This window comes from Delphinapterus leucas, chromosome 1 (assembly GCF_059928025.1).
Source record: "Delphinapterus leucas isolate spDelLeu-1000000601 "Yukka" chromosome 1, BTC_Dleu_Yukka2, whole genome shotgun sequence".
NCBI classification, from domain to species: Eukaryota; Metazoa; Chordata; class Mammalia; order Artiodactyla; family Monodontidae; genus Delphinapterus; species Delphinapterus leucas.
Genome location: NC_143129.1, coordinates 92,970,401 through 92,996,422, shown reverse-complemented (window position 1 = coordinate 92,996,422; position 26,022 = coordinate 92,970,401). Strand labels below are relative to the sequence as shown.

The 26,022-nt window shown below is 47.8% G+C and overlaps 2 protein-coding genes across 8 annotated transcripts in view; one reads left to right on the top strand and one right to left on the bottom strand.

Moving 5' to 3' along the window:
- Positions 1-4,293, top strand: part of CEPT1 (choline/ethanolamine phosphotransferase 1) — a 35,938-nt gene extending 31,645 nt beyond the window's left edge. For all 4 annotated transcript variants that reach the window (XM_022584090.3, XM_022584088.3, XM_022584089.2 and 1 more), the window contains 4 exons: positions 1,623-1,754; positions 2,140-2,298; positions 2,793-2,918; positions 3,518-4,293. In XM_022584090.3, coding sequence (XP_022439798.1) covers positions 1,623-1,754; positions 2,140-2,298; positions 2,793-2,918; positions 3,518-3,637 — 537 coding nt within the window. In that variant the 3' untranslated portion in view covers positions 3,638-4,293. The remainder of the gene's footprint in view (positions 1-1,622; positions 1,755-2,139; positions 2,299-2,792; positions 2,919-3,517) is intronic.
- Positions 4,294-6,825: 2,532 nt separating this feature from the next.
- On the bottom strand, positions 6,826-24,429 carry DENND2D (DENN domain containing 2D). 4 transcript variants are annotated; one of them, XM_089918080.1, is made up of 12 exons: positions 24,251-24,429; positions 19,765-19,940; positions 18,841-18,953; positions 17,697-17,766; positions 16,907-16,984; positions 15,684-15,824; positions 14,302-14,450; positions 11,765-11,942; positions 8,888-8,929; positions 8,391-8,475; positions 7,824-8,063; positions 6,826-7,348 (listed from the first exon to the last, which is right to left on the bottom strand). In XM_089918080.1, the coding sequence occupies exons 1-12, from the start codon at positions 24,306-24,308 to the stop codon at positions 7,272-7,274; spliced, it is 1,407 nt and encodes a 468-aa protein (XP_089774206.1). In that variant the 5' UTR covers positions 24,309-24,429; the 3' UTR covers positions 6,826-7,271. The 4 variants fall into 4 exon arrangements, with proteins under 4 accessions (XP_089774206.1, XP_089774197.1, XP_089774221.1 ...); XM_089918071.1 differs by lacking the exon at positions 24,251-24,429 and adding an exon at positions 20,502-24,119; XM_089918095.1 differs by lacking the exons at positions 7,824-8,063; positions 24,251-24,429 and adding an exon at positions 20,502-24,135.
- Positions 24,430-26,022: the final 1,593 nt, after the last annotated feature.

Below are 26,022 nucleotides of genomic sequence, written 5' to 3'. Positions count from 1 at the left end.
AGGAAACTAGACAGAATATTGAATTTCAGCCAGATGCATCAGACTTAGATTGTAATATCCTTAGTTTTCTGAACTGGAGCAAAAAAATCTCTTGGAGTTCAAAGCAACCATGGTGTTGATTTTCTCCTTTATTGAAAACAAGCTCTGAATTTGGACTGTAGGGTTTGGAGATCAGTTAGAGAAGGAAGGAGACAATTTAAGATGCTCCATGAAGTTCTGGGCTTAATTTTTAAGTTGACCTATTTTCATTTTAGAAAATTAAACACTGCCACAGTACAACTTGAAATTTGAATAGTTGATTTCCCTGTTTTTTTAGACTGCAGTTTTGCAAGAGGTCATAGAGTTGTGTAAATAAACTAAGTTCTTGAGAGTTTTAAAGAAATAGAGTAGCTAAACATTAAATTTTATATCTTTCAATTTTACCGGGGTTTTATACATACAAAAAATAGGAAGTGTCACATTCTTATTTGATTTTAAAAGTGTAAGCAGATGGCATCCCTAAAAAGTGTAGACAGCCCTGATTAAAATGTCTTCATTGTAAGAACTCATTGCCTATTAAACTACTGTGGGCTTTTGGAATCTTATTCCTAGGGTCAGTTGTTTCACTTAATAGAATATATCATTTTACTATTCCTTTCTTTTCAGTCCATATTGGACAAAATTGGAGACTTCAGAAAAGCTAAAAAGAGATGTGCAGAAAGAAAGAAAATCTTAAATGATTTTTAGGATTTAGTATTATACAAGTGTATTTAATTTTAAATGAGGTATATTGTGTTCACAAGGTTAGATACATGATCTCAAAGCACTCAGCCCCCCTTTAGGTAAATCAATTCATATTTTCAGTATACTGTAAAAATTTATTATTTACTTCTTCTGAAAAGTAAACTTATATGTTAAAGTTTCGGATTCACAATTATAGAGCTGTACCTGCTTGGGTGTGCTTCACATATTTTTCGTCCTGTCCCTGAGTTTGCTCTGCTCCAATCAGAATCTCTTGACATCAACATGGGAGCTGTTTTTACTCTTATGTGAAGCTACAATTTGAGATTACAGAAGCTCCTTGAATATGAATACCTTCTTAGTTGCTTTCTACTTTTACTAGCTGCCTGTATTCTAACAGTTTGGAATTGGGAATTCTCTAGTTTGCAAATTTTTTAAATCTAGTTGCAAATATTTCTAGTCCTTTATGCTCCATGCTTTCTCTCATAACAATTAGTAACGAATTACAGATTTAGCAGTAGAGTTCAAAAAATGCACAAAGATAAAGGAAAAGTACACTTCTTTTATTAAAAGGCCAGAAGATAGCCTGGTTCATTATTGCCAGATTTCTGGGATGCATTAGGTGAACCTTACTTAGCTATGACACGAGCTAATAAAGTTGGATCAGTTATTTTTTTTTAAGTTGGTATCAGAAGTCAGATTAATTTTTATGTAGTCTCTCATTTCTTGAGACTTTATATTGTTTATAATGGAAAGGTTAGGGAAACTTCCATCAATTTAAGTATTTACTAAACTAGAAGGAATGGAGAATATATCAGAATATGAATCAAATGTTTGCTTTGTTTTCTTATTTTGATTTATATATATATATATTAATTGTTTTCTCTCTCTACCCATTAAAGATTCCAGTGCTGAATATTCAAATGAAAATTTTTCCTGCGCTTTGTACTGTAGCAGGGACCATATTTTCCTGTACAAATTACTTCCGTGTAATCTTCACAGGTGGTGTTGGAAAAAATGGATCAACGATAGCAGTAAGTATTTCTTAAGATTTCCAGTGATTGTGCTAGGACTTAGTTTTGTAGTCACTTTGTTTTTCATTTGAATTGTTATTTGAATTAATTAAAATCATTGTTAATTGAGAGTTTCCACTTAGTCTTAAAAAAAACCCTGAAACTTCTCAGTTTTATTTACAAGTGCGATCTGCTTTGTAAAATGTCTGCCCTCTTAAGTAAAATCCTCAGTTTGTGCCTAACTAATCCATGCTGCTGCTTTTCCTTAGCTGTTCTGGTATTCAGTTACAAAAACTGCCGGCTCTCAGACACCGTGAGGCTCTTAGAAGTTCAAGTTGATCTGTCTTCCATCAAGCAAATCGGTATAGAATACCACTAACTCCTCACTTCTCTTTACTCTGTACAGGGAACAAGTGTCCTTTCTCCTTTTCTCCATATTGGATCAGTAATTACATTAGCTGCAATGATCTACAAGAAATCAGCAGTTCAGCTTTTTGAAAAGCATCCCTGTCTTTATATATTGACATTTGGCTTTGTATCTGCCAAAATCACCAATAAGCTTGTGGTAAGCACCAGAGATTTTGTCTGTTTTCTTTTTAACTTTCATCTTATTTTGGTTTTATGGCCATAGTTTTCATTTCATAATTTCCTAAGCAGTTCTAGAGTTTGCTGTCCTCTAATCAAAATCTCTTGATGTCAATATGGGAGCCATTTTTACTCTTACATGAAGCTACAATTTGAGATTACCAGAAGCTCCTTAAACCTCTACGACTCTTCTTTCTATCCACATTCTTCATTCTCATTCTTCATTCTCATTCTGTACACTCAAGGCTCCTTGTGAAAAGCATATTTAGGGGGACTTAGTTGGCATGGTATATACCTTCGGTGTATAGCTTTCACACCCACTTTTTGTTGTTGTTTTAGTTTTGAAAATTCAACAGATATTGCTAAAGAATTCTTGAAACTTGATATTTGATCACAATACTGATTTACTGTGTAGTTCACAATTGCTTTAATATGGAAATGCCTGCCTACATCACCGATTCTCTTTATTCATAGGTGGCACACATGACTAAAAGTGAAATGCATTTGCATGACACAGCATTCATAGGTCCAGCACTTTTGTTTCTGGACCAATATTTTAACAGCTTTATTGATGAATATATTGTACTTTGGATAGCCCTGGTAAGTTTTGTACTGTGTTCTATTTCATGATTTGAAGGTTACTTGTTTTCTGTTTCAGTGGGCCAGTCCTGAGAGATGGATCGTATAATTGTAATGATTTAGAATACTAGAAAACCACATTTATGGGACTTCGTGGGAGTTCCTCATGGCTTCATCTTTGAGTCATTTTTTGTATTATTCTTATTAGTCCTGCCTACATCCTGGCTCATAAATTCCATATTTCTAACTGTAAAGCAGGAGTTGGCAGACTACAGCTTGTGGGCCAATGGCCAGTTTTTGTAAATAGTTTTATTGGAACACAGTCATGGCCATTCATTTATGTATTGTCTGTGGCTGCTTTCATGCTACAGTGGCAGAGCTGAGCAGTTGTGACAAAGAGAGTATGGTCCACAAAGCCTAAAATATTCACTAAGTTTGTTGCTCCTTGGTGTAAAGGAAAAATCTTTGAGGAAATTGAGTTATTAAATTTTATGGAATTGAAGGTGAATTTCAAAATAAGAGAAGAAAGAAGCCTCTCCTCTTGGCTTTCAAAAGGAATCTTAGGGATGGCCTAAGCAGATTCCTGAGAATCTAATAGTATCTCTCTTTTTTTTTTTTAGGTCTTCTCTTTCTTTGATTTGATTCGCTACTGTGTCAGTGTTTGCAATCAGATTGCGTCTCACCTGCACATACATGTCTTCAGAATCAAGGTCTCTACAGCTCATTCTAATCATCATTAATGATGTAATTGATGTTATAGGAAACTCATGTTTTCTGCCCGAAAGAATCTGAACATATTAAGGAGAATGGGGTGGTTAAGAACAAATATAATTTATAGTAACCAACGTTATATATAACTTTTATTCTTTGTTATTGGTAACACTCCTTAACTATCCCTGTGTGAGAATGGGAGTTTCAAGTTCCATCCCGTAAATTGTACATGTTGTCAAACAGGGTTGGCCCAAGAAAGCATGCAAGAAAAAAATGCCATGTGTTTGTAATTATCCTGGATTCATAGTAAAATTGTCATGGGGAGCAGATCCCCAGTGGTGGAGATTTCTAATGTAGAATATTTGCAGGCCAAAAGATGGTTGCTTTATAATTTTAACAAATCATCATCTTTTAGTGACGTCCTTGTTTAGTATCTTCTCAAGCTTTCTATACTGAGGAGCTCAGCTTGTGGCACAGATATATCTTGTGAGGTGGAACCTAGTGATAAAGATCTTGAATTTGGATTGAAAGGTTTCCTATCTTTACATTATTGAGGAAGTCATTTTTTTTATTGCTCAAGAAATGGTATCTCATGGGCTTGGGAAATCCTGTTAGCATGCATAATAATGTGGTAACTTTGTCGATCCATTTTATTTTTTTAAATAAATATATGATCTGAAAGCCAGTCTTCTTCTCAGTTTTATTCAGTGGAAAGATAAACTAAGTTTTAATGTCGTTTTTAAAATTTTTAAGCAAAATTTATTTCTATTCTTTAATAAATGAGGAAATTCAGTCAGCTACATCATCATTATGTGTCCTGTGACCTTTCTATTTTGTATAAAACTGTTTAACTTAAAACACAGGAGTGCTGGGCCTCCCTGGTGGTGCAGTGGTTGAGAGTCCGCCTGCCGATGCAGGGGACATGGGTTCGTGCCCCGGTCCGGGAAGATCCCACATGCCGCGGAATGGCTAGGCCCGTGAGCCATGGCCGCTGAGCCTGCGCGTCCGGAGCCTGTGCTCTGCAACGGGAGAGGCCACAACAGTGAGAGGCCCGCGTACCACAAAGAAAAACAAAACACAGGAGTGCTATGTTCATTTTCCCTCTTGGTAGATTTTTTTGGTTGTGGTTGTCACCCTTGAGATTATAAATCTTTTTTTCCCTTTGAGAAAACAGAATCATAATCTTAAAAGTCCAGAAGGGTTTAATAGTCACCTGGTCTAGGAATCTCAAACCCTTCCCCCAGATGTTTAATTAGAGAGGCTTGGGCCTCTCTAGGCAATTATTGAAAATTTGCACTCTCCTTTTCTGGCTACTCAGTATCTGTACAACAGTTTGAATTGAAAACCAGGTGTCCTCAGTAACTATAAACCAGATCTGTTTCCATTGTATGTAGTTCAGTTGCTTGAATGAAGAGGGAGACAAGCGGAAAAGGTTTAAGCTATTGACTAAAATCAGGTATCTTACTATTGATTTTTATTTATACCCTGTTTCCATAATCATGGATACACAATAGCTGTGCTGCCTTGCCTGGCAACCAGAACTCTTCCTTGCACTTTTAATGATTTCATCAATTCCATGTAATCTTGATTAGCAATGACTGTGAAACCTTTCATTTCTTTGCTAGAATGTAGCAGGAAGGGGAAGTTTCTCACTGCCTTTGCTTGCTAGCAACTTCTCCAACATCTGGGGTAGAGAAGTACATATAGAAAAATGCTAGGGCGGATCAAATGTTGCAAGCTAGGACAAAGGAAAAAGAAGGAGGGATAATTAACTAAAGTTACCTCATTGTCTTACTATATTAGATAGAGCAAATGTTAATTACCTACAGTGGAAATTGAGGTCTGGAGAAGCTCAATGGCATACCAGTGTCACAACAGTTACTCCTTTTCCAAACGGGGACTAGAATCCAGATCTTCTGCATCCTAATCCATTGTTCTCTCCTACACCACACTAGGTTTTAGTGGGCTGAAGCTACAAACTGAGATTCTAGAATCTTTTTCAGCGTAAAGGAAATCTGGAAGACGTTCAGGTATTTGGTGTGCTCTTCCTTCAGCTCTAGATAACCATCCGCATCATATCAAGGGTATGTTTATAGTAAACCTCAGCTGGTCCTAATTCTTCTTGTGATCATATTATATATGATTTTGATACCTGGTTAGGTATCAAAATCATCTGAAGAATTTTTAAAAATACAGGTTCCCAGGTCCTATTGCTAGAGATATTTGGTAGGTTTGAGATGGGGCCTCATATTTTCATAAGCTCCCCAGGATTCCAGTCCTTGTTAAACCTTTTGAGTTACAACTAGGCTTAGGAACCACTGTCATAAACTACCTAAAAAGGTGCAATGACTCTTGGAAGCTGTGAAGAGTAGCAGCATAGTTAGGGGTGGCATGTGGACGGAAGAACATGTGCCACCTGCAGTAGGTCTCTGTGACCCTAAAATAAAATTATATTGGCTTTCACTTCAATTTGGTAACCCTAGTCCCCATCCCACCCTCCAACAACATTTGTGTTCTTTGTACAGAATGCAGGGGCCTCTGAGGGCCACATTCACATACACACATTGAAAAGATGGAATTTTTGAAAAACAAGATGCTTCTAAAAGTTTCCCATCCCTTACAGTGTTTGAACAGAAACCGTCCGTAGAGATACAGAGGGAAGATGGACCAGGTGACTACTAAACTCGTTTGAACTTCTAAGATTTTGATTCTCTTTTCTCAAAGAGAAAAAACGTCAATGCGGGGATCCCTCTTCCTTTAGCTAAAGAGTTGAACTGGGCTTCTCAACATATTGAAGTTGGAAGTAGGATGTCTAAAATGGAAAGTTCCAAACTGGAAGTGATGGGCAGACAGACCTACTGATGGAAACAATGTAGTGTTCTTCACCGGCTTCTGTCAACTGAAATCCCTACCCTCAAGTTACTCGACTGCAAATGCTTCACTCTGGCTAGCAGCCTTTCCTCCCAAGATTCTGGAAAGCACACCGAACTAGAACCAAGAACTGCTGCTGTGTCCCCAGCGCGGTTGCTGCTTTTACCAGTATCCCTCACCCTTCCTATTAGAAGGCTCTGCCGACCCCTGTAATCCCACCACTCCAAACACAGTCCCAGAGTTCTGGGCACTATTGCCAGGTCCTCTACTTCTAGCGCAGTTTATTCTCACATCTATTGCCTTGTTTTCCTGGTTTTCTCTCCATAGTGGAAGCCAGAGATACACATTTAAAGAACAAGAAGATTTTCATCTTTATTCTTATCCTCACATGTCCCCAGACCTCTTCTTTTATGTGGAGAAACTGAGCCTTTGGGCCACAACTGCTTTCTCTGTTGAGGGTTTTGTAAGCGGTTCCTGGAAGAGGGCAGTTACAGCAACTTGTAAGACTCTACAACACCTCTACTACTGTCTCCTGCCCGGTGTCACCTCTGCAGGAAAGGCAGCTTTGTGCCCAGCTCTGTGAGCACAGAGGTCAGAGCCTTCCAAAGTCTTGAGAAAGCTGATTCCAGGGATCCCAAACTCAGGACACCAACTTGAAGCAAGACCTGGTTACCAGGACTCGGAAGAAGGCTGTGGATTCTGGGGGCTGAGAGCTTCACATCCTACCATGCTGGCAGGGGCCAAAGTCCACAACTGGCCTATAGGTCTAGTCACTGCTGTTCGCCACAGCTCTTATTTCAAAGTCTTTTCCTTTGGTTTCTTCTGTTTCTTCCGTTCCTCGTATTCAAGTATTTTCTGTTGGAAATAGCCTGTGGGTTCAGATACATGGGTTAGAGACATCTAATCTGGCCAGGCAGACTTAAGATGAGCTCAGGAGTGAGGGTCAGGAATATCCTCTCTGCTGCCCACGCTCCCTGACTACACCAACATTCCTGCCAGGATGCCCAAGCCCTCACAGGCCTTTGGAGATACAGGTATTTGATTTGGCCCCAGAGGGGGCCTAAAACAAATAATAATTAGTAGGAATTAGCTCCAGACTAAAACAGAGCATACGGCCTCCTGCTGGCTGATGAACAGAGAACTTCTGCAAAGTATCAGCCCAGGAGGCATTTTCTTAGGCTTCAGGTTCTTTCCTTCCAGCCCCACTTGGTAAGATTACAGCTATTTTTGTGGGCTTCTAGAGAGAAATGCTCTTTCCTCCCCTCCTCTTCATCGTAGGGCCACACCTGACTTGGAGGCAGTGACCCTCTGGGCTTGGATTGATAGGGGCCTGTCACTGTATACCTGCAGGAGGGTTCTTGCTCTTCTCAGCTTCCTGGATGAAAAGGGAAAAGAGCTGTGTCTTCACAAACTTCTTCACAAATCGGCGGTTGGCCTTGGAGGTCAGAGCCTTATAGAAGGCCCGTTCTTGGAAGTGGCCTTGCCCATTTGCTTCCCGCTTGATGTAGGAAGCGTAGTGGCCCACAGTCTTGACAAAGAACTGCACAAAAGGGCCTGAAACATGCTCATTGATTTGTTCAGAAGCTGCAGGGAACAGAGACCATCTCAGGATAGTGGAAGGATGAAACTACCCACTCTTACCTCCAGTGGCTTTCATTGCAAGCTGAAAGCTCTTGGAGAAGGGGTGAGGTAGGGTTCATAACTACTGATTGACTGATTAAAATGGGAGACTAGATATGGGTTCACCATTGCTTAGGAAGAATAAAATCTCATACTCGCCCTAGAATCAAGGCCTCTGGGACTAGCCCAGGACAGCTGAGTGAATTTGTTTTAGTTCTGGAAGGGAATTATTGGGAATCATGCCCTCAAGCTCTTAGGAGAAAGCCAAAATAAGAGGAGCCTAGGACTTACTCTGTGACCCCTTGATCTCCTGACCAAGAGATTCTAAGATGTCCTCCTGAAGCTTGGGTGGTAGGATGTCTTTTTCATCACCAACCTAGGAGACGACAGAGGCAGCTCAGAGGTTAAGCAGTCACGGGGGAGGTGTGGAGTGAAGTGCTGGCAGGGAGTGAGAGGTGGGGATGAATTCTACACCCAACTCTTCCCCCCCCCCCCCCAGATAATTGGCCACAGAGAAGAGAAGCAACAGAAGCTTTGACTCTAAACACTAGTAAGTTTCTCTATCCCTCTGGTACTTGGTTTATATCCTTGCCCTAAAGGCACTAACACGGACTGCCTTGTGAAGTCATCTGTCTTTGTCATGGGCTCCTTGAGAGGAGAGATCTTGTTAGCATGGATTCTCACTCAACAAAAGTACTTAAAGTTTGTTAAAGTAAGTGGAACATCAATGAGACTAGAGCAATTGAATTGGTGGTGGGTCTGCAGGGGATCTGAACCCAGACACTTACTGACATTAAGAAGGTTCCTTCACAAAGATTCACCAACAGGACCTGAAAAAAACACAAAACAGCTTGATCTCTTCCCCTTTCTCCATTTCTGCCTGTGGTTGTAACTTTCAGCCCAAGTAGCAATAAAATCAGCACCTTCACTTCTCATTTCCTGTCTGATACTCTCTTTTCTCACCACCCCCTCTTTCCTGGGAAAACGGTGTGAGGGTGTAGGAAGCAGGCAACAGGAGAGAGCTAAGGAAAATGGGACAGACAATATGGGTAAACCATAGCCAGTCACTCCCTTAATAAAACATTGATCATGGTAATGGCTTCTACATATGCAACATTTAGTACATGGCACACATGGTGCTTTGCACATTTTATCTCATTTAATCTTCCCAATGCTCCTGTAGAGGCAGGTACTGTGCCTGTTTCGCAGATGAGGAAACAGACCCAAAGAAGCTAAGCTGCCTGAGGTGATACTGCTAACAAATAGGACAGTTTCCAAGCCAAGGTTGTGCTGTCCTTGGGACTACGTCTTTCTCCCGACAACTCTCCTTCAACTCCCTTCCCTCTGGTCAGCTTTAGGACAGGGATGGACATCTTTTGATTTTTTTAATGCTCACAACAACTTTATGTACAATTGCCCGGAGTTCCATTTTTAAAACTCCCACAGAGCTTTGGGCCTTCCAGCAGGAAACAGCGAGAGGAGGAAATGAGCCCAGGGTCAACAGGAAGAGGGAAGGAAAGGCAGTAACCTGTGTCTATAGGCTGCAGGTAGGACAAGCACAGGGCTGGAACTTGGGAGACCTGAGCTCTAGTATCAGCTCCATCATTGCCTGAGAGGCCTTCAGTCCAGACTAGAGATGACAAATAGGCATCCTGCTGGTTGGATTCCAACCTACAGATCTGTTTCTTTTTGCCTCAGAGAATTTTTAAATAATTGAGTTTAGTTTCCAATATTTAAATCGGAAAATTTCACATAAAATTTGGATTTGGGGCTTCTCCTGAAAAGTCAGGAGCTCTAACACTGATCCACATACGGATGGAACTGAGTTACAGCTGCCCCCTTTAGTCAAGGCCTGTGCTCAGCAGTTTATCATAATCCCCCAAAGCCTGTGTTGGCCATTTAAATGCCTGCTGGCTCCCTCTTTTCAGTTTGTGACCCTTGGTCTCGACAGGTGGGTGAGTGATCCCTGCATGCTCCCTTCTCCCAAATAAAAAGAAAGAGAGGAACTAGGAAGTGTGCCAAGAGACAGAGCAAGCACTGTAATTATCCATCATCAAGGGAGAAAAGTTGAACTAGTTCAGACCTGAAACCACTTGTATACATAGGCTCAGATGCCTTCACTCAGGGCAGGCTGTTTACTTCGGGGACTGGGAGGTAAGAGTGTGTGAAGAAATTTTTTGTGAAGTTGTTCCCAGAAGTCTTTCCAGTACTTGGAAAGACTGTCTGTCAAGCGTTCCCTTCCAGAGAGTGGACGTGGGGAGTCAGGGAATCCCCCTCCCCTTCCCTGGCCCCTAGCCCTCTCCCTTCCTCACCCCCTGCCCATTTCACGGAGCAGCTGCAGAGGAATAAAACAGGCCAAGGCTCTTAGAGAGCAGGAGCTGGACTCTGAGTAGCCTTCAGGTGTCTTCCCGCCAGGCCAGTGGAGGAAGAGCCACAGCTTCTGAGGAGATAGAGCTGTAGCATCAGGAAGTTTCATAACTTCTGGGTATGGGGCATTTTAAGTCATTGCTAAACATGGGGCTGATACTCTGTCCCAGTTAGTCACAAGGCAAATACTGGCTCAAAGGGCATGTGTACTCAGAGCTCCTGAGGAGGGCTGAGCGGGCCAGCAAAGCAAGGAAGGGAAACAGCCTGCTTCTTTACCTCCCAGCGGCACTCTGTGGAAGAAAGGCTTTGGTTCTATCTGTGCTAGATTCCATCCTTGCCTGTGTGGCTTCAGATAACTCAAATGAGTTATCTGGACCTCATACACTTCTTATGTAAATGGAGGAAGTCCTCCCACTAGGGTGGGTTGCAAGCCTTCAATAGCTAACTTCTAGGCCCTGCCTCTCCCCTTGGTAGGCCCTTTGTCTACACAGAGGGAGTCAGTGGTTAGTTAGCCCGTGCAGACAAACCTAAGTAGCTCTTCTGGCTTGAAATTATAATCACGTGCTATCTCTTGAAAGTTCCTATTGACAACTCAAGCAAAGCACATGTTTTGAGTTGTTCTTCCAACACTGGAGATAGATTTATGTTCTTAATGCCTATTTTCACCACTCATCTTTCTGGTGTATCTGGAGGCACTGCCAAGAAATAAGAAGCTGACAGAGATCAAAGGGAATTTGGACCTATATCCTCATTAGCCAACTGAGCTCTGAGCTAATCAGAAAGATGACCCTGAAAATCTGCATTTTCAAGGCTCATTGTTTGCAGGAAGGCTATGTCAGTTCACTTCTAAGCACCGCACCGTGAACAGCCCCCAGTGGGGTGTGTGTTGTATAGACCAGCTGTTGTATAGACCAGCTGTGCTCATCCATTCAGAAGAAAAATGGGACACCTGGGGCCTGCTCATTAGGACTAGCTGGACTAGGACAGTTGGGTGAGCCCTGAATAAGTAAGCCACGTGCTGCCCCTTAAGCCCAGGGAAATCATTCAGGAGGAGGGAGCAGACACTTACTGAGTATCAGCTATATGTCAGGCACCAGGCTAGGTGCTTTATGCGGAATTCTTCCCCCTAGGATCCCTAGGAACTGAACATTGTCATTCCGATATTACAGATGAGGGAGCTCAGGCTTAAAGAGGTTAAACAACTTGCGGCAAAATCACCCAGCTGTTAGTAGCAGAGCTGGGATCGGGATCCAGGTCTGCCTGGCTCCAAATCATGCCCTCTTCTTGCGGCATCATACCTCTTCCATGGGGCTCTCCATAACCTCCTGCCGAAAGCGCATTTGGACTCCAACCATGAAGGGAGTGGGGCAGCAGACAGTGGCCAGAAGGCTCTCGGGGACAACAGGGATGTAGGTGTGGGCCCAGCTGAAGGGGTAGAGCAGCGCCGCAGCAGCATGGATGCACTGAGACAGTGTGCTGGGGACAGGGCACAGAGAGTGAGAGTCAGAGGGGCCCCCCAGGGACCCACCCCTACAGCCCACCACTGACAGCAGCTGGTCATGCTGCCTGTAAAAGCAAGTCTGGGAGCCACGCCAGTCACAGAGCTTGTGGCTACTTGTAGCTGGGAGGAAAGGTACAGAAACTGGGAGGCTGAGGCTCCTCTCATCAAGGATGGGGCCTCTATTTGATCCTTCTTTTCCCAGTTAAGTCTTCTCAACTCACTTCCGGGGGTTGGGGGAGCCGGGGGAGTGACTCTAAAGAGGGGAGGGAAGAAGAAATGGCTTCATTGTTCGAGTCCCTTCTCTGTGCTTACCACTGTGCTAAGGATGTGGATACCAGGAAGCGTAAGACTGGCTCTGCTTTTAAGGAACTCAGTGTAGTTAAGGAGGCAAACGTGTAAACATTGGGGTGCAGCAGAGAGGTCAAGCCTGTTTCCTCCTTATGTCTCATCCTGAGTCTTTAACTCTCACAGCTCCCTCTGGCCACTAGTGGTTATTTCAAGTTACCGGGTTGGTGCCTGAGTTTGCTTGGGAAATTCCTGGATTCCAGGAACTTCTGACCAGCAATTCCTACCTGGAAAGTCCCACAGAAGTGGCTCCTCCACCCTTCCCAACGAAGCATTCCCTGTGTAATTATTGCCTAAGTCACAACTCGGGCCCAGCTCCCCCCAATCCCTCCCCCCTTTGCCCCTCCAACACACACACACGAACCCCCTTTCTGTCTTCTCTATTCTCCACTGGCTTTCATGGCTCTTCATTTCTCCAAATTACCCCAAAGCCAAAGCCAATCACAACACAGATGCAGAAACCTTGTTTCAGCTCTTGGTATGGAGCTAGCGCTTCCTGAGTTAGAAAGATGGAGTCTCTGAGAGTCTCGCCAAGGCTTAGGCTGACTGGAAGTCCCCTTCCTGCCTGAGTTGCAGAGATCTGAAACACTCAGTGTAGGAAGGAAGTGGGGAGTGGTGGAGTCTCCCTGAAGAAAGTTAACGCCTGAGAGATGAGTCTTGCCGGCCTTTGCCCATGTCCAGGCCAGAGTCCCCTTCACTTCCTAAACACTGATCTTAGGGGGAAAAGGCCAGAATCCCAGCTCCAGCTGTGACAGAAACCTCTCAGTCCCCTACAGGGCAGAGAGTGGAAGAGCTACTTCCAAAGCAAAAGTTTACACCACTTTCCACAAGGATTGGCCTACTACTGGTGCCTTTTTGGTTATCACTGATTTTTACAGAATTTTCAACCCACAGACCCCCATTGCCTGCCCAAGCTTCCCTTCCTCTAAAACCCATGACATTCACCTGGCCCTCTGGCCTAACATTTGGGTCCCTAATATCCTTTTCTTCTTCTCCCCTAAAAGATAAAACCAGGGTTGTCAGCCCAATATAAGCAGCTTTCTCCATCCCAAGACATAAATAGGTCAACCTTCTACTGTCTTACGATTTTTCTCCCTTCTCTATTCTGTCACACATCTCCCCGTGTCTTTCTCAGACTTGAAGCCCCTAAGAGATAGAGACCAAGACATGATATTATTCTGCTTCAACTATACACAGGGATATAGTCAACTATGAACTTATTATTAAGAAAAACAACTAGCACTTACCAGTGTGTGCCTGGCAGAGTGCTAGTTACCTAATGTGCATTACTTCATTTAATCCTTACCACACCCTTATGAAGTAGCTACAGATCTCCATTTTACAGATAAGGAGATCACGGCTTCAAGAAGTTAAGAACCTAACCTAAGGAACACCATGTAGCTAAAGATAGAGGAAAAGAACTTGAACTTTGTTCTGTTGACTTCAGTACCTGTGCTTTCTTTTCAAATGGGGATAATTCTACATTCCCTTAAGGTCTAGGACCATGTCTTATTTGTCTGTATCTTCCTGATGTTTGGCATCTGGTAAACAGTTGACACACAATAAGTGTTTGTTGAATGAGTCAATAAATGGACAAATGACGTGTGTTTGCCACTAAGGATAGTGTGCTGGACCTCCCTACCACTATATGACTTCCTGCCCTGTCCTCCCTCAGCTTCTCAAGAGCAGAATCATGTCTGCATCCACCCTAACTGGTCTCCTCCAGGGCTGTCATGGGAATACTTCATGTACTTCTCAGAGCTAAATCACAAACCTCCTTCAGGCTTAGGCAGTGATCAAGTTTGGAGGCAGAAACAGGGAATTACAACAGCTATTTTCTAGGCTTAGTGCAGATCAAGGCAGGGTGGCAGGAGGGTGGGGAGTACACAGGTCCTACAGCCTGATTTCCTTCGAGAACCCCCCGGTCTATTCCTTGGAGCCCAGGGATGCCAGTCAGTTCAGGTGACCCCGCTCGGTGGCTGGACCAACCTGAGACCTTCTGCCAGGAAGATGATTCTTCTCTCCAGCACTGCAGAGGCAAAGATCTGAAGAATCTGCTCAAAACTGAGACAGCGCAACAGAGAACTAAAATCCACGTGCTCTAGGTGGGAGTCAAGGGGCCGCGTCAGCGAAATGAACTGTGGGGAAACCAGAGAGAGGGGGAGTCACCACACTGAAAAAATCACACAAACCCCTGAAAGCTGGGTCTCTACCAGCCTCCACCCTATCTTCCCCAAAGGAGTACATCTGACCGTGCCTCCCCGCTGCTGAAAACCCACCCATGGTTTCCCTACGCTCTGAGGATGACACTGATGTAATCCCCTACGTGGCCCACAAGGCCCGCCTCTCTCACCACCTGCCTCACCTCGCTTCCCCGCATCAACTCCTTTCCGTTCCTTGAGCATGTCACGCTCTTTCTTGCCGGAGGTTCTTCCCTCCCCTGGGTTGCCTTTCACTCTTTTTCAAAAAAACTAACTTATTCGTTTTTCATTGAAGTATAGTTGGTTTACAATATTCTCTCTCTTCATTCTTATCCTCCTTTATGTCTCAGAGGCCTTCCTTCACTGGCCACCTAATGCAAGGTGTCAACCTGTGTTTCTCAGCGTTTTCCCATGTAGCATCCTGTTTCCTTTTCATCACAATCATACAATTTTTAATTATTTATTTATGTGTTTACTTATTTACGTCTTTAGACTTTTAGCTCCATGAAGTCAGGGACCACATTCATTTTAATTTACCGCTTCGTAGCCAGAAAATAGTCTAACTCGGTGCATAGCTAGCCTGCCACACTTATTTTTTGAATAAGTGAACAAGCCTAGCCCCTCCCCTTATTCTGATCTGGGGAAGCAGAGGACACACAGATTATCCAGAGTACCAGGGGTCAGGACTGGAATTCTTAAAACAACGTTCTACTTGCTGCTTTGTATGCTTAGCGTCTTAAAACAATAGCATCCCCGCTGTGGCATGGGTGGAGACTCAGGGGTGGGGACGTGTGATAAGAAAAAGACAGGTGGAGGCCATAAGGTAGAGATATAGGACAGACACCGGAAGATAAGTGAGGTAATGGGGAAAAGTGGCAGTTTGGCGGCTGGGGGCAAAGGCCATTCTAGGACCAGGAGCCTCAGCTTACATGATTTATTTATTATAAATAAAAGTCTTGGTGGCTTAAAGAGTAAGTGGGTCCTTGTGAGCATCAGGTTGGGAGGATCAGAACATTGGGGTTTGACTTTCAGCTCGGCCGCCAATAATTCAAGCCAAGCCCCAGTGCCTGCCTGGCTCAGTTTCTGGTGAATGGGAGCACTGTGACGAGAGGTGCCCCAGGAACACGCCCCCTGCAGTCAGGGAGGGTCTTGTCCATTTTGCTCACCCACCTCAGTGCCTGAGTCGGGGATGAAGCTCTTGAGGGTGACGGTCTTCCCAGGAGCAGGGAAGGCTGCCTCTCGGAGGCCCTGCATGAATGGGTAGATGACTGCCATGGAGATCTGATGCCTCTTTTCCACTTCATCCAGGATCTGTACGGAAGAGGACCACGGGAAACATGACTCAAAGGGACGCTCCCAGGCTGGTAGCTGAGATCTCATGTGTGAGGCTGGTCCCGCCAATCCTTAACTGGTTCTTTCCTCCCTGGCAGAAACCAGTTTGCTGTTTATCTCCTGCGCAAGACCTGCTTTTGCTCCTAGCCTTCTTCTTTTCATCTTCTCTCTACCGATCCGTATTCCTTCCTTCTCCTAACATCAGCACGAGCTACCTTCCCCAGGAAGTCATTCTAGAGTAAACTCGTCATCCCTGATGGTACCATGTTCATTTGTGCTAGATGGAGTGGGAGACTAGAAGCTGGGCCTCTTGGGTGCCACTCTGCCCTCCAACTTCCACCAGAGGCTCCCCAGGTCGAGGGATGGCCTTCATCCACAGAACCCTGCACAGATGAACCGTCCACCCAAGCCAAGGCTGATGGAGTATATTACCTTCATCCTTCAAGGGGCCTGCCTGGGGCAGAGCACACTGATGCCCTTTTCTGGCCACTAAGACATGCCGCACCCATTCGGAAGGACTCCTCTCTGATCCCAACTCAGGTGTACTAGCACTCAAATTAGCTCCAGCAGAAGTCCTGGAGACCTCAACTTCCCCCTCTACCCTGGAAGGAGTCAGAGGGAGTCCCCCAAGCCCCACTGTATAATTGTCTTTATATCTGTTTAGTATTCTGTCTTCTTCATGTATCATGTCATCTGAGCCTCACACCAACCCATGAGATAGGAAGGTGAGGGACCATTACATGCATTTGACAGATGAGGAACTGGAACTCCCCACTACTAACCTGGAGCTCTACCCATGTCCCTCTCCAGCTGCATTCTTACCTGCCTAGACGGGGAGCAGTGGGCTTTCTGCAGGGGAGACAGTCCTCTAGCTTCAGTTCCTACTTTTCCCTAAAGCCAAGTCAAGCCCAATCACCTGTCTGCCTGAATCTCCCCAGGGTGCCTCGCCTGACCCCAGCTGTGGGGGAGGAGCACAGGGGGCTCAGGCAGGGCAGGCAGCCAGGTGGACCTGGAGGCTCAACAGGCCCAACAGGCCCCGAGGAATCCCATTCCACCCCTACCTTGGAGAACAAGCCGAAGCAGCCAATGCCGCTGATGATGCAGTACACCCTGGGGAGGCGAGGACCACGGCCGGCGGGCTAGGGAGGGACGGACAGGCTCCTTCAGTGCTGCAGCCTCCCCAGGGCCTCTATGCAACTGGGGCTGATGGGGCACAGGGCTGGTGGCTGGGGCTGGGGGATCCATGGTGAATGGTGGGCTGGAGGGAGAAAGACCTGGCTGTGCAGAGGTCCCACTCATGGGAGAGGCAGCAGGGAGGCCAGAACGGTCACCGAAATCCAAAGAAAGTGGCCTTGAGGGGGCTGGTTGGCTCAAGGGCGAACACTGCCTGCATCGGCACCAACACTATCAGGGGTGAGCAAAGAGGGAGCAAGTGTGTTGTAGAGACGAGGAAACAGCTAGGCAGGAGAGCGCTATGAAAGTGACTTGAGAGCCCAAGGACTGAGCTGCGTTGTCCAAATCCCAGGCCAGGCTGTGGGAGGCAGGGGCCAAGTCAATGAGGCCTGGATAGAGAGGGCGGGGAGCGGGTTAGAATGAAGCTTCCCCCCGAGCTGGGGAGAGTAGAGACCAAAGCATGGCAGCAAAGGTGCCCTGGAAGGGTGAGGAGGGGTGTGCATCCCCATTCTTGTGAGGTGGCACAGGGCACTAACATGGCAGCAGTTACCGGGCTGTGCTCTCTCTACAACCACCTCTGCCAGGGAGCCTTGGCTTTTGCAACTGAGGCCTGAGCAAACCCAGCTGTGGAGCAGAACAGGTTGCAGAGAGGAGGGGCCAGTTCTGAGCTGCACAAACCAAGAGGCGCCTGCAGTATCCAATCTTCCTGCTGCCATCCACGTTGGTCAGAACGAACGAGAAGGTCTCCCTGAGGAAGAGCAGACAAGACCTGGTTTACATTTGCTCACTAGGTTCTTTTTATTCCTTAAGATTTATTTATGATTTATTTATTTATTTTTGGCTGCATCGGGTCTTCGTTGCTGCGTGCAGCCTCTTCGTTGTGGTGAGAGGGCTTCTCTCTAGTTGTGGTGTGTGGGTTTTCTCTCTCTAGCTGTGGCACGCAAGCTCCAGGGTGAGTGGTCTCTGTAGTTGTGGTGCGAAGGTTCCAGAGCACATGGGCTCTAGTTGAGGCATGCGAGCTCAGTAGTTGTGTCTTGGGCTTAGCTGCCCTGCGACATGTGGGATCTTAGTTCCCTGACCAGGGATCGACCCCGTGTCCCCTTCATTGTGAGGCGGATTCTTTACCACTGGACCACCAGGGAAGTCCCTGCTCACTACATTCTAAAGCAAGAAGGCAGTCAGCGTCAGAGCAGGGCTGAGGGGGGTGAGGAGGGTAAAGGGGAGCTGCTGACTAATCCTGAGAGTAACCGTAACATCAGTAATTTATTTAAAGTGCTTATTGGTGTCAAGCTCTAAATGTATCATCACATTTAGTTCTCAAAACAACCCTTTGAAGTAGGTTCAATCACTATGCCCACTTTACAAATAAAGGAACTGAGACTCTGGGGGAGTGTTTCTCATCCAAGGTCATTCAACTCATAAGTGCTAAAGCCAAAACTTGAGCTCAGGCAGTCAAATTCCAGGACTCATGGCATAAAAGGCTCTGGCATATAAGGGACTCCTTAGAGGCCAAAGAACTTCTTCTAAGTCCATCTTCTGCCAGAGGCCGTCAAAACACAGTGACTAGCTCCTAGGACAAGTGAAAGAGCCTCGCCCTTCTGTTAGAAGGGACTGCTTAACCTGGTTACCTGAGCTCTCTTGCCTCGAGGTGTCCCAGGCAAGATGTTTAGAAATGAATCAACTCCAGCCCCTCCCCATCAGGAAGGAAGCTGGTGAGAAATCCAGTTGACGGGGGGGGGGGGGGGGGGGGGGGTGCAGGAACCCCGTGGTTCACCCTTCCCCTCCAATCCCAGATTCCCCCGTCCCAGGGCCGAGCGATTACCTGGGATACTCAGTGAGTGGGGCCCACTCATTCCCATCTGGGAAGCAAAACAAGGGGATGGCTCCGAGCAGCCGTTCCTCCTCCTCCTGTTGTCCCCGAAGCAAGTTCTCTCGCTACAAGGAATGGGAAAAGAGACAGGTGGATGTGGAGGCAGGAGCAGGTGGAGAGGGCTTGGGGGCTGGCAGGCTACTCTGTGCCCATCACTGCATAGAGACTGCGTTCTGGGTCTGGCTGGAAGAACCCCAACGCTGAAACAGTCCCTCCCGGGCCAAGTCTACATGAACCTGAGTTGGACTTCAGTATCCTAAGGATCTACATAGTCAGGAAGCGGGCCAGGACCATGCTGAGTGCAGAAAGGCCCAGAGACCTCCTGGCTTCCTGGGAGGACCACATCAGAGAGATACCGCATCTGAGAAGAGAAGCGGCCAGCTCAGTAGCCTCACTGTCAGGGTTAATGAGAAAGATGCCCTAACCCCACCCCTTCACCCGCTGCGGGACCAGACAAGAAGGAGTCTGATGCTTGGGCTGTGGTCACCAGCTACGCGCCTGCTCCACCCTTTCCCTCCCACCCACCCCAGGGAGGGGATTCCTGCAAGGACCTCTGGCAGAAGGTAAGCTTCTCTACAGAGAAGGGTGGCTGAGCATAGAATTTGGAAGAATTAGGAGGTCCCCAACAGCAGAAGAACTAGCCTAGTTTCCCAGCTAGGGAGCCTAGGTCAGTTCATTACAGACCTAGATTCTGCGGGTGATAAGAGAAAACAGGGCTGGACCTGAAGGAAACAGGAGCAGTGAGCTCAGGGCAGCTCTAGACGAGCCCCCGCAGGGTGGGGGGCTGGGGGTGGGGAGACGGCACCCCACCCCCGCCCATCGCCTCTCAAACACCCAAACCCTCTGCCCCCCATTGCCCCTTCCTTCAGTCCTTACCTTGGGGAACTGGTAGGTGATTGTGGGCTCATAATCATCCCCCGAAGGCTTTTTTTTGAGAGAAACCACGAGGAGGTATTCAAAGAAGTGCTGCCCTCCAGCAAAGTTGGGTAGACAGTGCTCCTGGGCCCTTTCTGGTTCCTTTACAACTTCCCCCAGATTATCCTGGGGAGGTCCTGAAACCAAGACACCAGGGCCCACTGGTATCTCATTGATCCAGGCCCCGAGTGGAGGATGTGAGGCTCCAGTATCTTTGGCACTTTTAGGCCGTCATACCGACACCGAGGTCCCTGGAGCCTGCCCAGCACCTCAGGTCCAGGCACGGGATCAGAGCCAACTGGGCAGTTTCCGTGCCTGCCTGGGAGATTTGGAACCACCGGGGGTGGGGGGGCAAGAGGAGGAAAGAAGTCACTGATTCGGAAGCCAAGGAAATATACTGCGGAGGTCACCTGGGAGGCCCGAGGCCCCAGGGTAGCAGAAACTCTGCCTAAGTGAAACAGTACACCCCGAGTTGACTTGGACTCAAGAAATCGGAACAGGCCAAGGGCCACGTGACTGTGACCACAGGGCATGACCGGCTCTAAAAACCAACAGGGGAAACCTCCTGGCCCGGTCACATGGGGAACCAGGGGGAGGATGAGATATAAAAGAAGAAGAAAAAGAAGTATTTCAAGGAAGAAACAGCCCCATCGAAGAGGGTCACCCTGGAAAAAAGAAGTAGCTAATCCAGTCCAGACCTGCTCCGTGTCGAGGCAGCCAGTTGCAGAAGCGCCTGAGTATCCCGCCTACCACTTGTCTTTCCATCTTCTTGGGCCTGTAAGGCATGGAGTGCTTGCCTTTCCTCTAACAGACTGGCTACAGAAAGCCTGAGAAAGCAGCTGCCGTTTCAGTCTCCAGCTACAACTCTATGAAGCCAAGCCACGTGCTGTCTTCCAAACAGGGGAGAGCAGTTTCCATCCTATGCACCCAATAGTTGAGCAAGGAGCCTGTGTGACAGGACCCAGAAAGGCAGCAGAACGCCTGCACTGACAGAGGCAGCATCCTGGCACTGCAGCTCAGACCTCAGCTCCTCCCAAGAGCCCCAGGGTGTGGTGAGAGAAAAGGTCATAGGCAAACACCTCCAGAGCCCAGCTGCTTCTGGGCTAAGGGCTTTTAATTCTGGGCTGAAGGTTGTGCAATGGGTTTATTTACAACCCCTTGATAGTGGAGAATGACTTGTCAGTCCCAGGACAGGGATCTTATATCTCCATAACTGATTCCCAACCTTTCACTTCCTAACTCAGTCAATGGCAGCAGATAACCTCTGCATGGCCCCCTGCTGCACTCTGGGACTTCCAGGACTTCAAGGCTGCAAGCAAGAGCACAGGACCAAAAACTCCTCACAGCAAGGTTGCCCCTGCCTCCCCTGATTAAAATCAATAGACTTGACCTCATTCATTATTTAAGTGGAGAAATTGTTCTAGCAAGAGGAATTCCTGGATATCAAAATGAACCTAATCCTCTCCGCAAAAGGGTTTGGTGCCAGTGTCTGCCACTCCTGCAAAGAATTAATAGACCTCTGGAAGAATGTGTGGTGCTGAAATAGGGGACACAGCTGCTTGCTCTTAATAGTTCCAGACCTGGCTTCTGTGGACTAGTAAAAGCCAGTACTCAGTGGCCCAGCCATGACTTCTGGGGAGATCAAGGATCACAGTAAATAAGAATGTTTCAGTCACTGTAGGGACTTCCCTGGTGGTGCAGTTGTTAAGAATCCGTTTGCCAATGCAGAGGACATGGGTTCGAGCCCTGGTCTGGGAAGATCCCACATGCCACGGAGCAACTAAGCCCGTGCACCACAACTACTGAAGCCCGTGTGCCTACAGCCCACGCTCCGCAACAAGAGAAGCCACCACAATGAGAAGCCTGTGCTCCGCAATGAAGAGTAGCCCCCGCTCGCTTGCCTGCAACTAGAGAAAGCCTGCATGCAGCAACAAAGACCCAGTGCAGCCAAAAAAAAAAAAAAAGGGAATGTTACATTCACTGCAATGGTGAGAACAGCGACCTGGAACACTCGGATCTGTCATCACACCTTATCTGCAGCCTGCACAGACTGGCTGCACAATCCTCGCCACCAATCTGAGAAACAAGCACCATCTCCGGATACAGATGGGGAAACCGAGGCACAGAGCAATTCAGGGACTATTTGGGGAATACAACAGAATCTGTCGGGGGTGGGAATGATGAGCGTTTCATGCTCATGCTCCTGCCTTCTGGGTGCAGTACACACCAAACATCCCACAAATGTGGATGCCTCCTGTTTGCAAAAGACCTTGAGAAGCAAAATCTTTTCCCTGGGCATTCCAGAACCTCAGGAAATGATTTCTTTCCCTAAATCCTTTGGGTTGCATTTTCTTCCTGCTTTATCAGAAGAGCCAAGAGAACAGCCCATTTCTTCCTGCTTTATCAGAAGAGCCAAGAGAACAGCAAAACTTACAATCGCAAACAAAAGGAGTTACTGGACTTTGGGACTGAGGGCCAAGAAATCCAGAAAAAAGTCTTCCCCCTTTCAAAGGAGGTTATCAACAGAAGAGAAAACCTCCATCAAACACACGTTTAATATGGGTCTTCTCATTTAATCCCCAGTGCCCTAGAAAGGAATTATTATCCTGAATTTTCAGTTTAGGAGGGAGACGCCCTTTCTAGGGAAGTCAGGAGTCTGGTTACACGTGTTCCTCCACCAGGAAGTGCCTCCCACAGCCCTCTGACAAAAGTCCCAGAACTAGCTGGAATATAGGTGAAGGGACTTTCTGGAACCTTGATCTGGAAAGCTGGCCCTTCCTCTTCTAGCTCAGCTGCTCTTGACCCAGGACCACCACCACTGCCAACCCTCCCATCAGGATGATTTATACCCATGCGTGTGTGTATACACACACACACACACACACACACACACACACACACATCCTCCTACCACACAGTTGCCTTGGGACCAAAAGGACAAAAGAGGGAGGGGGAAATTCTGGGAAAAGTGGAGGATAGTATGGAAGATGAAGAAGGCACACTCTCCTGCCCGGTAGGTGCCAGACCTCAGGACAGGTAATACTGGCTGCACATCTTACAGTCCCTCATTGTCATCAGGCACAGTCATCAGCCCTGTTTTGGGAACAACTGGAATGTTTCCTCTGGGCTGCAGGGAGCAGATCCTTTCCATTCACACAGGCTTCTGAGGGTCGAGGGAGACCAGGAAAGACCAAGCCAGTGCTCTCCAGAGAAAAGAGGCCACAGCCCCACCCTGCATCTCCTCCTGCCATGGCACGCTCCCAGGCATCTGTCCCAACCCATGGTCTCTGACCTCTCCACCTCAGTACAGGTGGAATGACCAGATAGATACTGGAAACCTGTGTTCAGGGAGAACAGCAAGGGCTAAGGGTGGGGGACAGGGGTAATGGCAGAAGGAGCACTGATTCCCCCCTCCCAGGTCTCCCCAGCTCTGGGACTTGGAGTAAGAGGGGGTCTCATTCAATCTTTTGACCACCAATGTTAGAAGGGGTGGACTGTCTTGGTATGACCCCTGCTTACTTTCCAATCGGTTCCCTTCTTCTCAGAAGGTGGGACCTCTGGACAAAGTATCTAAGGGTTGTGGCTGCTTAGCCATCGGGCTGGTCAGTGGTAAGCAGCAATAAATATATGTTGAATGAATGAAAAAAAGAATGAATGAATTCCTAATTCCCTTCCTTCCAAAGCCCAGCGCCCCTGCTGAGAAGAAAGGAAGCGAATATTGACTTCTAATTTAATCCGTACAACCCTGTATGGCAGGAATCATTCTTCCTTCTGTAATGGGGGACCAAGGGATAAGGGAGGCTTGCCTTGCCGGGTTCCCACACTCTAAGGAAGCAGCTGAGCAGGCTCTATCCCAGCTCTGCTGGAGGCCACACTCTCCAGGGCTCCTCGCCGCCCCTGGGGGAGGGAGGGGGGTGACGTCGCAGGGGAAGGGCAGTGCTGTGGCCGGCGGCTGTGTGCGGGGCAAAGTCGCTAGCTCCCACGAGTGGAGTCCGGGGGCGGGGGAGCGGGGAGGCGGGGCAGCGCGGGGAGGCGGGCGGCCGGGAGCTGAGGCTGTGTCTCCCGGGCGGGCGCCGGGCCCGGGAGCTGCAGGCACCCTGCGGTTGCCCCACAAACTTCCTGGCTGGTAGGACACGTGGCCCCGGGGCCCCACAACGGTTTCCTTTGGCTGGCGACCTCCCCTTTGCCCCTGCTGGCGTGGCTTCTCCTCTGACCTCCGACCCCTTCCCCACCAGCCCGTTTCCACCTCTACCTGCGCCCTTTCTCTCCAGCTCACCTGACCCCTGCCCAGCACCCCCGGAACGCCCCCTCAGACTGCTCCTCGATCGATCGCGACCCTCCGCACCGCCCTGCCTTGGCCCCTTGTCCCCGTCACCTCCTGTCCTGGCCCGCGGTCCCCCCGCTGTGCCCGCGCCCTCGTCCCGGCGCGCCCCGGCCCGGCACTAACCCCCACGGCCGCGCTTCAGTCTCAGGCTGGCTCGGAGGCGGCGGCCGAGCCCATCCATGGCCCCTGGAACACCCGGCGCCCGCTCCCAGGTCCGCGCCGGCCCCGCCCCCCCAATGCGCGACCTCGGCTGGCAGACACTTTCACTTTTCCGCGGGGGAGAGGCAGAGGGGGACGAGCCGGGACGCGACGGCACACCTTCCGGAGTCCGGCCCAACCCCCGGCGCACCTGGGCGGGCCCGCTCTTCCCTGGGCGCCGGGCAGGGCTGCGTGGGGTGACAGAGGGCGCTCAACGCGCGTCCGGGAGGGGCGGTGCCACCTGGCTCCCACCCTCTGTGGGGCGTCCCGGGAAGCTTGACTTTCCGAGCCCCGCGGTCCGCAAATGTTCGGGGTCGCCACGAAGTCACCCTCCGCCTCCGCGGCAAGCGCGGGTTGTGCCCTCCCGGTGGGCATCCCTACACCTTCCAGGTGGCTCGGGGACTTATGCCAGAAGGAGACAAAGTTTTCAGAGTCGGCACAGCTTTCCAACCTCTCCACTTCGCCCCCTGCAACTGCGTTAGCCTCTGGCCATTTCCAGATCTCTTGCTATATTTGTCCTTCTCCTCCGTGGGGCCCGTGTCCCTGCGTTGCTCTTTTCCCTGTTCCACTCCCCCGACGAAAGGACCTGGCCCTGTGAGCTCTTGAGGAGGGACTGGAGATGCAGTTTAGGGCCTTGACCCTGCCTTCCATCCAGCCAGCTCTTGGGCAGTTCAGCAAAATGAGAGTAATCCCTGCCCTGCCACCCTGCAAAGACGTGGAAGTCAAGGATTAGACAGCTCTTTGTAAACTCTTATGTGATACAAATTTAAGGGATGACGATAATAATGATGACAATAGTGATGATGACAGTTGCTGCTAGCCACGCTCCCCTTCTTCTAATCCCAAATCCCCATAGAGCCATTCAGCTTTTCTTCTGCCCTTCTCACCTTCAATGGCTTCCTTACACTCCCACATTTCAAGCTCCCTTTGTCAGAAATGAAAATTTGCATTTGATAAGCCCCTCTTGCTCCTGGGGGATCCGCCCTGGCTCTCCTCTGCCTCCCAGGACCTGTAGGGTGGAAAGGATAGAGGAAGTGCAGAGTCCGTCTGAAATTTCTCCATTCACAGAGGTTTTAGCCTCTGTTTCAGATATGGGTGGCAGAGGGAAGAAGACACTGTGGCAGAAATATGTCTAGGATCTATAGAAATGACCCCCAGACCTACACCCCCTTCCTCTCCCATGCATGGCCTCCAGGTGACTCTTGTGTCACAGACTATGGGTGAGCAACAGTGAGGAATCCAGCCCTGGTATTAAACTGTCTAGTCTTAGCCCAGAGGTTCTAAAAGTTGCCTCTACTCTGGGCCTATGCAGTTTTGTACTTAATTACACAGTCTGTTTCTGTTCCCTATTCTCTGTGAATTTCCACACACGAGGACACATCTCTTTCTCAAGTACCTTCTCTTGGCTCTGCATTCATGTCTTCTGCATCTCCGTGTAAGTATAGTAGTTGTTCATGATAAACTTGTCCCACTGGTTGAACATAATTGTGCCTTAATTTTCCCAACCTATTTTATGGCGGCCTTAACCAAACTACTTCCTTCCTGTAAAAACAGATGAAGAAATATGTGTATAGGTACAGCAAAAAGATACGTACAAGACTGTTCATGTTGAATCTTATTTGAAATAGCCTCAAACTGTAAATAACCTCAAACGTCCATAAACAATGACATGGATGAGTTGCAGCATATTCTTACAA